The sequence below is a fragment of the Protopterus annectens genome, chromosome 4.part0 (genome assembly GCF_019279795.1).
Source record: "Protopterus annectens isolate FY-2018-M chromosome 4.part0, PAN1.0, whole genome shotgun sequence".
Classification (NCBI taxonomy): domain Eukaryota; kingdom Metazoa; phylum Chordata; order Ceratodontiformes; family Protopteridae; genus Protopterus; species Protopterus annectens.
This window is the reverse complement of record NC_056733.1, coordinates 1079244063-1079258352: the sequence shown is the minus strand read 5'-3', so window position 1 is coordinate 1079258352 and position 14290 is coordinate 1079244063. Positions and strand designations below refer to the sequence as shown.

At 38.8% G+C, this 14290-nt stretch overlaps 1 protein-coding gene across 1 annotated transcript in view; it reads left to right on the top strand.

Annotated features, from left to right (window-relative positions):
• The window catches only part of LOC122799750 (kinesin-II 85 kDa subunit-like), an 888373-nt gene that overhangs the window by 534390 nt on the left and 339693 nt on the right, over positions 1-14290 (top strand). Inside the window, exon 9 of the mRNA XM_044069019.1 lies at positions 7491-7598. Within this exon, the coding sequence (XP_043924954.1) occupies positions 7491-7598 (108 nt within the window). The remainder of the gene's footprint in view (positions 1-7490; positions 7599-14290) is intronic.

The following is a 14290-nucleotide window of genomic DNA, read 5'->3' as shown; positions in this document are numbered from 1 at the left end:
GATCATGTCATTTGGTGGCTGGATGGTGTCACTAGGCCTAGTTCAGAAAATGACTGATGTATTGTTAGATTTCATCAGGGAAAATGAGATGTAGAGTGGAGTACAGGTGAGGGTTAGGTTGATAAAGACCAGGTCAAGGATATAAGGGCCTCTAGTGGGTAGTTTTAAATTTTTTCCAGAACATTGGTACTAACAACGTATATAAAATGCTGAACATATCCATTACAATGTTAGGATAATTGGGTGATCTGGGTCTCCGTGAGCTCCAAGTTAGGGTCATGCATTCGCGCATAATTTGATTGTGAGTTGAGGGTGTTTCTGCCCAGTATAGATATTCCCTCACAGTCACCCAAGGTTGGAAATGATGTTAAAAATAAAACAAAAATATATACAGGACTACAAGTGAAAATGTATTTTTACCATGCATATTTAATAATAACTGTTACATGTTAGATTTTCTGTTGTAAGTCAACTGATATAATCATGCGTTATTTTCTCAGTAATAGCTTGAGATTAGAACTGGGTTTAGATGAAAGACTTAGGAACAAAAAGATGTATTAGTATGAGGAAAAAAAAGAGGTAGAAGGACAGATAGAAAATTCAGAAGGATGCAGAAATTACATGTGGAGAATTAAATAAAATGTTAGGTAAAGTGAGGATTAAAGTCTTACACTGATAATGTGGTGTGGAAGTGGTATTGGCAGACATAGTATTTTTAGAAGTGAAATAAGTAAAGGCAAGAAAAATGACGCATTTAGTAAATATGTTTGGTATGTGTAGTATGTGAGAGAGGTCGGGTATCAGTAAAAGACATTCAGGAAATTAATTAGTTGTGGAGGAAGACAGCAAGGGAAAGACGGATAGGGAGGGTAAAAAGGAACTTAAAGTTGTAAGGGGTGTCACTGAAGTTGTTAAAGTATATAGGTGCAATATGATTTTTAAGGGGGTGATGTACTGTGAAGAAAAGAAAAAGTTTAATGTGGGATAATGAAAGAAAGAAAGAAATTAGATAAGTCAAAAGTAGTGTTTTTAACTCATTCAAGTTTGCTTTGTAACTTCTAGTGGGTGGAGCCTACGTTTTTAGATATAATCAGATTTTGTTCTTACATTTCAAACAGATGTTTTTATCTGTGGAATCATAGGGGGTTACCAGCTAAGTGCAAATGGCAAACTCCTCACCATAAAAATTTTTATACCGGTAGTATATTTTAGGTTCTAGGTCTTACATTGGATTTTATAAGTCGCAGCAAAAATAGTAACTATTAAGTTTGTAATATTTTGTAAAGGGCTTACAGTATTTCACCAACCTGTCAAATTACACACATACTATCAGCAGCGTTTTGTTTATCTAGCTAAGAGCTTTCATACAAGGCTAAGCACTTATGTCTGTGCTACTTGGTTTCAAGATGTTTAGAAAAAACATGAAGTTTATGACAATATAAATAAATATTATTTGAGCAACAATTAATCCAGTCTTTATCTGCACTAGACATAGGTCAAATATTAAAACAGTTTGTTCCATTGTGCCAGCTTTAAGACAACATCTTTTAATACTGATATGAAGCATGTTTTGTGAAATTATTAATGCAAACATGAACAATCAATATATGACGCCTAGAGGTGTCAGTAGGATGTAACTACAGAAATACCCGGAGGAATCACTTGGCTGTAATGAGTTAAGTATTATAAATTATTTGTAGGCTGTAGGAGTGTTGAAACATTTTTTAAGACGACACTATAACATGAAAACTGGTTGCTATAGCTACATCATATTGTTCAGTGACACTCCAAGCCTATATTAGAAAAAGGCAACAGCTGTATGCAAGGAATTCACAAGCAAAATATGTTTACTAATATAAAATCAGTAAGCAAGGGGCTGTATGACTAAGCCAGGACTAGAAATGCATGCAGTTTAAAAGAATGAAAGCTGTTAATCACATAATGGTGTAAACATTACTTGAGCAAATGCTGACAAATACCTGTTATTATTTACTCTAATATCCTCTCTGTCACTGGGCTTTTTGTATAGCCTAGCTTTTCTGCTTTTATCTATCTAAACACCAAGTTTATAGCCCATGTGTTTGCTATCTAGGTTACACTGAATTTGATCTCAGGACTTAGTCATGTGTGTGTGTGTGTCTCTCTCTGTGTGTGTGTGTGTGTGTGTGTGTGTGTGTGTGTGTGTGTGTGTGTGTCTCTGTGTGTGTGTGTGTGTGTGTACATGTATGTGTCTATATATATAAAAGCATGTAGTGTTTATAACAATAAGGACAGTCCAACAACATAAATATTTTCGAATACACAATATTTTCCTCAAAGCTGGTCAACTAACAAAGCAGTACTTTCCCTTAAAAATACCACCTCATTCCCTCTTATGACATGTTATGCTGACTTCACCTGCAGCATCTGCACTACACCTGCCATCCTAGTTTTGCAGCCTAGATGTATTTATTCCTAGCTGACTATATGTCTACAGAAATCTTCTGTTTTGCTCTCACTTCCTAATCTTCCCCTTATAGCTCCTCAGTTTTCACAGGACTAGTCTCTAATGCTCCAGTATCCCCTGCTACGGGCGATGGTACTTTACCTGTGACATTTTCCTACTTTCTTGCTTCCACCTCTCCTTTGCTCTTTCCCATGCTTCATTTTCTGTCTAAATCCTTTATTGTCTGATCTTATTTCTTCCATTCACTTTTTGCGACTGCCCACCTTTATATATTTACCTTCTATTATCACCTTGATCTCCTAAGCCCTGTCTGCAAGTCAGTTGTCTGTGTCACATTACACTATCTCCACTACCTTTACTGTTTTATGTACCTCCTGCTGACATTCTTGCCTTGTCTAGGACATAGGGTCATACATAATTACTTGGCTAATACTCCCTCGGGCATTTTAAGCCCAGTGTCTGTAAGGTAAACAACTTAACCATTATGCCAACCCCCAACCACTTATGCCAACCCCCAACCCATGATGAACTTTTACACCTCTTCTCTCCTTTCTTTACTTTAGCTCTCTTACCTCACTTGTCATTGCTCATAGCACACACCACACCCCCCACAGAGGTCCCCAAACCAAAGTGCATCACTGCAGCTAGCACATCTGATTATCGTTACTTTTCCCCTCCCCTGGGCTCTGCTATCTAAGCCCATTCTCAACAGTTGCTCTGTTGGATCTCTTTCTATGGTAACTTCCTCTCTCTCCTCTAAGTAACTTTTCTTGGTAGCTCTTGCAATTTGCAGCCATCCCATCTATTTCTCTCTCTCTTGGTTTCTCCTTTTCTCTCTCTGTGTCTGTCATTCTACCTAAGTAAAATGTGGCACGGTGGGTAGTGTCAAAGAAGACCATCCACATGCAGTGATAATCTTCAGATGCTTAGTGCTACAGATATTATATTCCATATACACTAAGCTTATCACTTGAGGAACTTGCTAGTTGTACATCTGCTCCTCTAACAGTAATGTGTCTGTGATCGATGTTTTGATATTTGTGTGCACTATAAGGTTTAACTGGTGTTTATTTTTCTATTACATTTGCAAAAGTTCAAAGGTTTGAGTATATGTGTTATGATGCTTTACATACTTGACCTTTGAGTTTCATGCAATTTTGATCAGGTAGACTACACTTAAGTGCTATAGTTTTGAAAAAAAAAAACTCTATATCTCTTTTCTAGTTTGTCCAGGGCATACTGAATAGCAATGAGTTTAGTTCTCTACAGCAGTGTCTGCTCTGTCTTGTTGGCAGTGATTGTTTTTTTACAGTTGCAGGTTAGCACCCCAGCCCCAAACTTCCATTCCACCACACACACACACACACCTACTAGCCCTAGGGGATTGTCCCATCCAATCCTTCTGCATCCTTTTGGGATGAGAAAGAGCAACCTGAGAGCACCCACAGGACCACAGGAACACATGACCACACATGCAGCACCCCAGCTGAGAATCAGCTGAGAACCGACCGAGTCAGTCGGGCGGGGGCGGCAATGCTAACCGCTGCACCACCGTGGCCGCCTGATGTGTTTAGCTCTCTAAAGAACTCAAAATGTAGATCTTTTGATAACCCAGGAATCCCCTCCTGCAGTATGTGTCATTCTTAAATACAGGGAAGTTAACCTTAAAGTCTTTCAGCTTTTCCCAGTTAGGGGTTACCACAGCAGATCACTGGTCTGCTCTTGATTAGCAGTGGATTTTTGCAGTGTCAAGTTGCCAGCCTGGTGCCCAACCTTCACCGAAGGCACACACACACATACGCATGCACCTACCTGCATGCCTTTAAAGTTCACTCAACCACAGGGAGGACACCACACAGAAGGCACTCTAGCCGAGAATCGAACTGGGGAGCCTTTGGCTGGGAGGTAACAACACTAACTGCTGCACCACCATGGCCACAGGGAAATGCCTTAGTCACTACAAACTGGTGGCACCATTATTAAACAGCTTAGTACTTTTTTGCAGTGAATTATTTTTCCCACAGAGGCTTTAAGAATGCAAATATGTTAGAAAAGTGAGGGCAGTTAACTGTGGTAGTAGAGACTACAGTAAATGTTTCAGCTAGATGAAATACAGTTGACTACCACTGAATGTTTCAGCTAGATATAATACATTTGACTACTTCGGATACATTGCATCATGCTAACTCCACTGCCACTGAGCTTAGATGCAAATAAGGTGGTATGGATCCCAGAAGATTGGCAGGAATTGTAGGACTGACTGGACAGCAAACTCTTCTACTTTCAGAGAAGTTTTTGACATTGTCCATTGCATAAATGTATATGGTGGTGAGCGGAGGGCTAGCCATGAATGATCATAATGTTGGCTGTACCTGCATGCCAACAACATGTTGTAACGGTGCCAAGAATTGCTGATGTCCCAGCAGGGCTAGGTCTGCATGAACTATATATTCAGCATGCAGAAACAGCATGGGAAATAGCTGCAAAAAAATTCTTCACCAGCTACAGATGATAGCAATTACCTGGTGCTCAGCATTTACCTGGTCTACTCCAGTAATAAATTTTGTTGCTGAAAGATAAGTCCCCCCTGGGACAGGGGACCTCCTCCAATGGGATAATGTCAATGCGGACCTACATAGGATGGGAGGAGTGATGGGATTAGCAGGGAATCAGTAAGGCAGGCTATACGATCAAGGTGGTGAGGACAAAAATAAAGTGAAAAAGTTTCAGAACCCTTGTAGTTTGGCTTGTGTGCTCAGTTATTTTATCCCTAGGAGTTCAACAGCAGAATGGTAAGATCAGAATAAAAGTGGAGGTACATGTAAGTTTAGACAGATAAATTACCATGAATCCAATTCCTGTAAAATTTCCCTCATGAAGGTATGATTAACAATGGTGTATAATAACAGGTTAAGCTATGGGTCACAGAAAAGTATTTTAAGCAAAGTCAACACAAAATGACTGCCTTTGCATTATGAAATAGCAACAAATAAAATTTTTCACAGCCAATATGTGGAAACGCAGCTTCAATGGGAGCAATAGGTTATCTGAAATTATTCGAGGGAAGGAATATTCTCCCTCCAAGAGTGATATTTACTAACTCCAAGACCAAACAGATTTCAAATGAGAAGAATCTGTATCATCCACAATATTCATTTAAAAGACCATCTAGTGAAATGCTCCCGTAAACTGATTTTCATTGTAATATGTTTTTGGTAAAATGTACTTTAACTTCTCTTCCAGGAGTCAAGTATCCCATAAATCAGAATACATGGTTTGCTAACAGAAAGATCATGGTTTACTTCTCTTCAGGACAAAAATGACCACTGATATTTCTAGAAGGGGTTGCCACCTTTTCAAATGGCCAAAGTGGGACATTTTTGGTACAAACATCAGATTTTACAGGCCAACACATACCCACAGTCAGTACAAAGGTTAAAATTGAACTTTTTTGCCTAAATAAAAGCTTATTCTTGTAGCATTTTAGTTGCTTATTCTGTTTCTTATAACATTTAGGTATTTTAAATACAGAATAACTGTTTTATGCAACTATTACATAAAATATAGGAAATAATTTTGTCCTAAAATCTCAGGACATTTGCCATTTTTACAATTTTTTGTCAGGACACAACTGCCCAAAGAGGGACTGTTCCTCGCAAAGTGGGACAGGTGGTAACCCTACTAGAACCCGAATAACTTTCCTTGACAAAAAACAACCAAAAATGCAGACTGGTACAACTTTGAATAAAAAGAGCCCCACTAGCTGATTTAAAGTAAAAATTAGCTTTACATTATTTTGCACCTCCGATCTTCAGTTCTCTGAAGGAAAAATTGTGTACAATTTTCCTCTTGTATGTATCATCTACTGTGGCAAATGTAGTTAAGGTGCATGGAAACAAATGTGCACCAGTATTTGAGGAATTTACTGCGCATAAACTATTGCATGAATGAAATAACTCTTTCTATGGCAGTGATTGCACAAAAGCTTGATTTAAAGGGCAGTTTACATTAAACCATCAGGACAACAAAAGACATTTCTAAAGTTAACATTGGCCATAGGCTCAAGGCATTATATCTGAACCCTACTCGGTTTTATTATAAACATTCTCTCAAAGAAGTAAATGCTTATTCCTAGCAAAATTATTTAAAAAATAAGATATTCAGAATTAGACCTGATGCCTGCAAACCAAAAGGAAATAATACGCACAGAGCATGTGTAATATGCATATGTTTACCTGCTCGTTATAAGAAGCCATTTTAATTTATCTAATATGTTATAGAAATTATAAGGAGCTAGGGAAAGCTGCTTAGCTGAGTTTATCCATACACAGATAGCAGTCTTGATTACTGTTTTAGAATCTTGCAATTAACTTAATGCAACACATTTCCTGAAATTAAAATTGCTTAAACATTCTGGTTTGGGAATGTGCTTCTAAAGAAGAAGACTCTCAGAAGACTGAGTTCCCCTAGATGCTTATAGACAGTTATGGGTGTCAGGAAAGGACCTCTGACGCAAAGGATTTGGTATAGTTCTGCCCACCTAGCAGACTTGTATGACAGAAATACTTTTCACAAATGTCATTTTTAAACAGTTGTAACTTGTATAAACACCTGCTTACAACTGATTTGATGAATTAAGCTATCGAAAGATGAAGTTCTTCAAGCGACATTCGGCTGTTTTAATCTTTGTTGTGATTTCTTAAAGACATTTGCAATAATACCCTTTCACTGTTAATAAGAGTTCCTGAAGATGAGCTCTGCAATGACTGGTATATATTTTTTTTGTAGTATGTCTTTCTTTCACAGAAATAACTTCTAGTAATGATGCTTTGTAAAGCAACCACCATAAATATCTTTGCATTTATGGAAATTAAAGATTCCTAAGAATTCATTGAGATAAAACTTGCATTTTTATAATACATGCTACAAATTAAAAATGTTAATCTGTTAATCTTAATGAATGTAACACTACTTTCAGAATTATATGTTATTTTATGAAAAACACCTGACCCTAAGACCCATTGTTATTCTGTGTTATACTTAGCTCACTGTTTACTTTGACTGTGGAACAAAAAGAAGGATTAAGATTCCGGCGTTCAACTGTACAGATCTTTGATTTAACTACAGAAGAATTCAAAACACACGTGAAAGGGTAAGCATGGTATATCTGTAACAGAGAACTTTGTCTGTCATCAAGAGTTTTTTTTTAAATACTTTACAACAGAATGGAAGAAACTTAAATTTAGACAGCATATTACTATTAGTACACAATGTGTTAGCATTTTTTAACAGGACACAGATAACAGCATCCATCTTTTGAGTACACAAGGAGCTTAAATAAATTGTGGCACAATTAGAAAAAGCTAACGGAAGCTATGCATGAAGGGAACGTAAAATCAGAAGGTCCTCAGTCAGTGGTTAAGGGACATGCTTTGAACTAGCAATGCGTTAGTGCTAACTTGCCATTTTAGGTCCACTGGCATGCATAATAATTCCTAAGCCATACTTCTTCCGTAAGTACTTTTTATTTCTATGAGTCTAACAAGTAGAGTATTTAATGAAGTCCAGGTGTCACTGAAAGAAATGTAGTCAGAGATATCCCCAATTTTATAACATCATACTGAAAACTGAGATTTGTTTGCCCCTGTCTTAAGTGAAACAAAACAAGAGGATTATGGGTATTGCCAAACAGTTTGAAACCAGTCTGTGATCATAGCAAACTAGACTATATGGAAGAACTGAAAACCTTTATTATTGCAGCAGTATTAGAGGCACAGCAGGTAGTGCACTCACCTTGGGTGCAGAAGACTGTGGGTTCTATTCCCGCATCAGCTAGATCTATTGCTGACCCAGAATTGCAATATAATGGGGGTGCTGTACTCTTGAGTGTGTCATCATTTGGATGAGATGTGTAACTCACACCCCACCTGCTTAAGATGGTGGTAGCTCAGGTGGATGCAAATGTTCTCATGCCACCTACCGAAAAGAGTAGGGGAAGTTCCCCACTGCCCTGGCTAAATTCCCCCTATTAGTATAAATACCACCTTGGGTCCCCCATGAAAAGAGGATACTAACCTTGTGGGACTAACCCAGTTGAAAAAGTATCAGTAAAATATATTACAAATACATGTGCTACAGTCATTCATTCATGTGGTCAGTTGAAGTGATTAACGTTTTTCTCATTTATTGAGCCTTTATGATGAAATAAAAGATGACCTTTCCAAATAGTCAAAATCTAAACTGCAGTTTTTCTGAGGAGAAGCCATTTTCCTTCCTGGCTTCTGCCATCTACCAATTCAGATGTAGCTGGAGTAAATAATACAGTCATTACTAGTCAGATGAAAATGACATCAACTGGAATTCATGAACTCTTCATACTGGAGTAAACCCTTTACGCCATACTTGTTGCAGACAATAGAAGTGATACTAAGAATTTCAATCTGCAAAGTCTCTGCCCTCTACTTGTCCCCCCTCACCTGTCCACATACAACCAATACCCTTGTTTATGTGTGATGGTGTCACACTGTATGAATCTTAAAAGTGACTGCTGTTGGTGCATGGTTTGACAGAGAGCATCTGAAAAGCCAGTGTGTGTAATCTCCACCAATAGTGGTAAACCCCAAATCTGATGTGTCTTTCAGTGTCTTGAACTCCCCCACATACCAGCAGTAAGTGGCATCCACTTTAAACTCACCACCCAGCTCCAGCAACAATCAGTACCAACAACCTATAACATATGCATTCCTATAGTGACTGGTGTTTCCTGATCCCAAATCCAGTATAGCAGTGACAGAAGAACCTTTGTCAGCCTGATAGCGAGAGGAAAAAACACAATTCTCCTTTCATATTTTTTCAATGATCCAAGTTTCTTGCATCTTTCACGCCCACCCATTTCCCAAATCCTGATGGTGACTGATGCAGTCTTCCTAACCCCTCTCTCACCATGGTAATAGTTGGCGGCACTCTGTGTATCCCTTGTTACCCCAGTTGTGATTAGTGTTTTCTCCTCTCGGCCTAGCATCTTCAAAGTCTTTAGGTTTATAGATTCATAGGTCATAAGTAAGCCTGCAGTCCAGTAGAACATTAAGAAGTCTAACCCAAATTCCTAGTTACCCCAAAGCACTGTCTGGTTAAGTGACTTGCTCAAGGTCACACAGTAGGCAAATGAAGGTGGAGATATTGAAATCTTGTACTCTTGGCATAGCAGCTCTTTAACAAGTCAGAGCTTCAGTCCTCTGCACTAACTGACAGACATTTCAAAAGCTGTACCTGGGACAGTGCCCTGTAGTTACCACTCACCAATGAGGCAGCAATCAACGAATCTCCCTCCCCTGAAACAGGTGAACAATTGATTAGTCCCCCAGTGTCACCAAAGATGCTGGCTGTCTCTGTTTAAATGAGTAGTTTAGATCCCCATACCTTTCTGGATCCTGACTGCTCCGATGGATATACAGTGACCATATAACCCTACATTAATGAAATGTGCAATGATTCTTTTTAATAAGTTCACTTCAGCATTCTGTGCATTTGGCTAGGTATACCATGCCACTTACCTATGGTGCTGTGGTAGCGTTGTCGCCTCACAATAAGAGGCTGACCGGTTCAACTCTCAGCTAGAGCGTCTTCTGTGTGGAGACATGAGTGAATGGGCATACCTTCGTTGAAGGTTGTGCGTTAGGGCTGGCAACTCAGCATGTAAAAATCAACTGCCAATCATTAGCAGACCGGAGTTCTGCTGTGGCAACCCCTAACAGGGAAAAGCCGAAAGACACAACAACAACCATGCCACTTACCTATGGCAATACTGCCTTTAGCCAGTCTTTTCCTACCTATTTAACAATTATAGCACCAATAGTTAACCAGCACTAGGCCCTTTCCCCATCCCAGGTTTGCTTAAAAATGCTGATCCAAGCCCTAAGCACAATCCACAGCACTGGTAGCAACTCACATTTAGGGGGTGACTGTAGCACAACTGTCATTTGTCATTTTAGTGGTCACATTACTAATTCTCTTAAGCATTTTAATCAAGCACACCAGAGAATATGTTGATTCACCTTTCTTGCTTCTTACTGACTTTTATTTCTTGTACTAAGGCAATATAACTGTTCTTTCTTACTGAGATATTTGTCCTAAATATTTATCTTTATTTTTGAAAATAAACATCTAGCATGTTCAATGTGGTAATAATCACGGTCGACACACACTATAACAAGAAGAACCTGATAAACCTGAGTAAACTAAAGTGAAATAAAGTATAACCAACAACAAACACAAAATAACAACAAATACAGAGTACAGTGTTCCTCAGCCGACAAAAGTCTGAAATCAGTACCAGAATTATGGCCACTAAAACAATGGCTTTATCCCAATTAGTAGTACCCACCATAAAGACTCTCAGTAAACAAGTATCAGTCTACACCAGTGAATTAACCATCAAGCTTACAGAGTGTATGTAAGTGTATTTAATTTAACATCTGCTGACTTTAGAAGCAGCTCCAGCTTAGGCCCATTTTTTCATTCTTCGTATCCTCTTGCATGACCAAACAAGAAGTAAATGCAGAAAAATGAATAAGCCACATGCTTGGGAAGAACTTGATGACCGTTAAGCAGCAGAAGGAAGCAGCATAAATAATAATAATAATAATAATAATAATAATAATAATAATAATAATAATGGATCATATAGTTAACTTTTCCCAGGCTGGGGAGCAATCAGCTAATAGCCAAAAACATTTCTCCTTCAAATGTAACAGTTTTCAATAAATTATTTATTCTTCAGTTCTGGTTACTATACAAAATATGTTGAACTCCACTGAGAATGACAGAGAGAGCAGGTGACTAAAGGCAACAGCTTACAAAAGATGGAAAACACTCAGTGCTGATGACTCCCACAAACTTTACGTATGTGCTAAGATGACACCAGTATGGTGCACAGTTCATAAGACAGCTGAGAAGGTGTTTGATCTCTTCCCATAGAGGCTAACATTTGGATTCTGGATGAACTGTGCTACTCTCCTGCCTAATGCCAGGTATTTCCCACAGTGTCATGGTAATGCATCATTGGCGTCAGCGGTCACTTTGATTTATGTCCGTTTGGCAATACTCAGTACCATGCATGTCCCTAAATGTCAACTATGTTTGTAATGCACAATGCCCTTGTCTGCTTACAATGAGTTTGTGTCACTCTGGCTGTTCCACCATCCATGCCTTTAACAATTATACCTGGCATATCATGGGCACGCTAATGCTGGACCATCAGGTAATGTTCCATGGTAAACCAAAACACCATATATTCACTGGCAAGAGAAACATTTATAATAAAATAAAAACAATAAGCAGTTTTGTCTTCAGGACATACTAGTCAGGGATACAACCATCTGATGAAGCCCTGAACAGTATATCCTGAAGATAAAAACATTTATTGTTTTGATTCTATTAAAAACGTTTATCGTGCCAATGAACATACAGTGTTTCGATTTATCTTATAGTAGTACCATGTTTACTGCAGTCTGGATTTTTTTATATTGGTAATGCTCCATTGTAGTTGACATATGTCAGAGTGTAGTATTAGCCCTACATGATGGTGTCACATGTGTATTCATGTTGGTATACTGAGGTGGGGTATACATGGTAAGTTACTACCTATCTTGACAGTTGCCACACACTGAATGCTGCTTGCTCATAATCTCCTCAGGGATACGCACTTCATTTGTTAAGGGTCTGTTCATGCTTTGCTTCACTGCTCTTTTCATTCTCACCGGTTGCCGCTTATTGATTATGCCACTTGTCCTACACACATGTGATCGGTCACATGCCATATAAGGGCTCTTGTCATGCACATAGTTCTGTAATATTTTTGTGTCAGGCCTGTATATCAGATTTGTGTTTTCTTTGCATACCTTACTGCATTTTACCTCTTCAGGGCCTCTATTGCCAACCTGTGTAGCACAATTTAATGATAACTGCTTTTCTTTCTTTCTTTCTTTGTATTCATTTTCATTTAGCAACTGAGATAATCCAGCTGAGCCAAAGCCCATTGACAGCAGAAGAGTGTGGAGAAAAGTTCCAAGAACACTAATAGTCTGTACATGCACAATAAAGACCTAAGAAATCATGTAATACAAGAACAGTTTTCTGTTCATCACTGTCATCTTCTGAACATTATTTATCCCTTGTTTATTTGTTTCTCTGTTTACATTCATATTTTATGGAGTGTCAGCCATGACAGAGGATGAAGGGTGGCATTGTTCAGTGAGTCATGCACCTGTCTCACCATCACCTGTTGGATCTCCCAGTAGTTTCTATGCTTACTTTATAGTAGGGTGATGACAGTCATGCTGTTAGTTGGATGGATGGACAACACACTGAATGCTGTTTGTAAGCTCCCCACCATTGAATATTGCTGAGGGTCCAGCCAGGTCTCCAGATGTGATTTCAAAGGCCTGGTGATGGGCTTTGGTAAACTGATGCTGGAATACTTACACTGACAGCCTGGAGCTCTTCCTAATGCAACCTGTAGAGTCATACAGCTGTCTGGACCAGGGCCAGTCAAGACAGTGGTCACAGAGGTGACTGACATCTGTTGGGTGCAGCAGTCTGCAAGATAGCATTCATCTGTCAGCCCCCATCCTACATCATGGTGTTCCCTTTCCTTTTGTATCAATGCCCCCCATGTTTCTTGTCCAATCCTACCAATCACTGTCTTCCCTCAGTCTGTCTGTGCATCTCCTTTTTGTTTACCCATCACTAACTGTCTTCCCTCAGTCTGTCTATGTATCTCATTTTTGTTTACCCTTTGTGCCAGTACCTCCCCTGGCAGGGTTTGCCTTTTGTGTTGCTCTCTCTCTCTCTCTCTCCCTGCTACTTATCCCATTCTTATACCCTCCTTTCTACCCAAACTTTCCCATGTTACATTTCTTATCTTCCCTTGCTGTGAAAGTGCCTGTCCTACCACAACAAAATGTAACCATGAAAAACAATGTCACCACAAAAAAATTAAAAAAACAAAAAACATGGCTAATAAAACCAAAGAAACAAATTTAACATACCAAAAGTGTTAAGCACTTTCATCTTTACACTCTCCAAAGGCTTCATCAGAACACAGACTTAATGACATCACTTCCTTTTATAACTTCCAGGTCATGCCTTTCTTTTCATTTAAAGAGACATCATACATAAAAGGATCATAATCTTAAAACAGATGCAATGGAAATCCAGTACATGCTTTAATCCATTTAATCCAGGTGGACTATAAGCATACAATTTACACAGTTCTTTCATTTCTACTAGTTCATTGTGTGCACCACCTCTCAAGTCAGCTTGCATCTTTTCTATACCAAAAAAATGAAATTTATGATCTTGATTGTCTTTTATGTGCCTAAATAATGAATTTGCACCATCCTTCTTTTTAATGTCATATAAATTTTCATATATTCTATCCTTAAAATGCCTTTTAGTTTTTCCAGCATGCAAGGCAGGACTCAGGACTTACAAGAGCCCTGTACATGTCAGCCACAGACATATTCTAATAACCTATACTTGATATTCTAGCCTGCTCCATCCATCTGTGAGAAGGACAACAGATGCAGTCCCCACCTGGATGCTGCAGGGCACATGGGACTACATCACCTTCCCTAGCCATCTCCATGAAGGATAAACTATGAAGCAAGCATTGTACAGAGTGACAAGTCTGACAATGGTGTTAGATGCAAATGATTACACTTGTCTAAACATACATGCCCCAGTGAGTGAGCAGAGATGGCATGTACTATGTGTCATCAGTCCCCAGTCATTGCTGAAAAGGAAACAAGTCTGTTGACAAGTTAATTTACCCAGTCAGCAAGC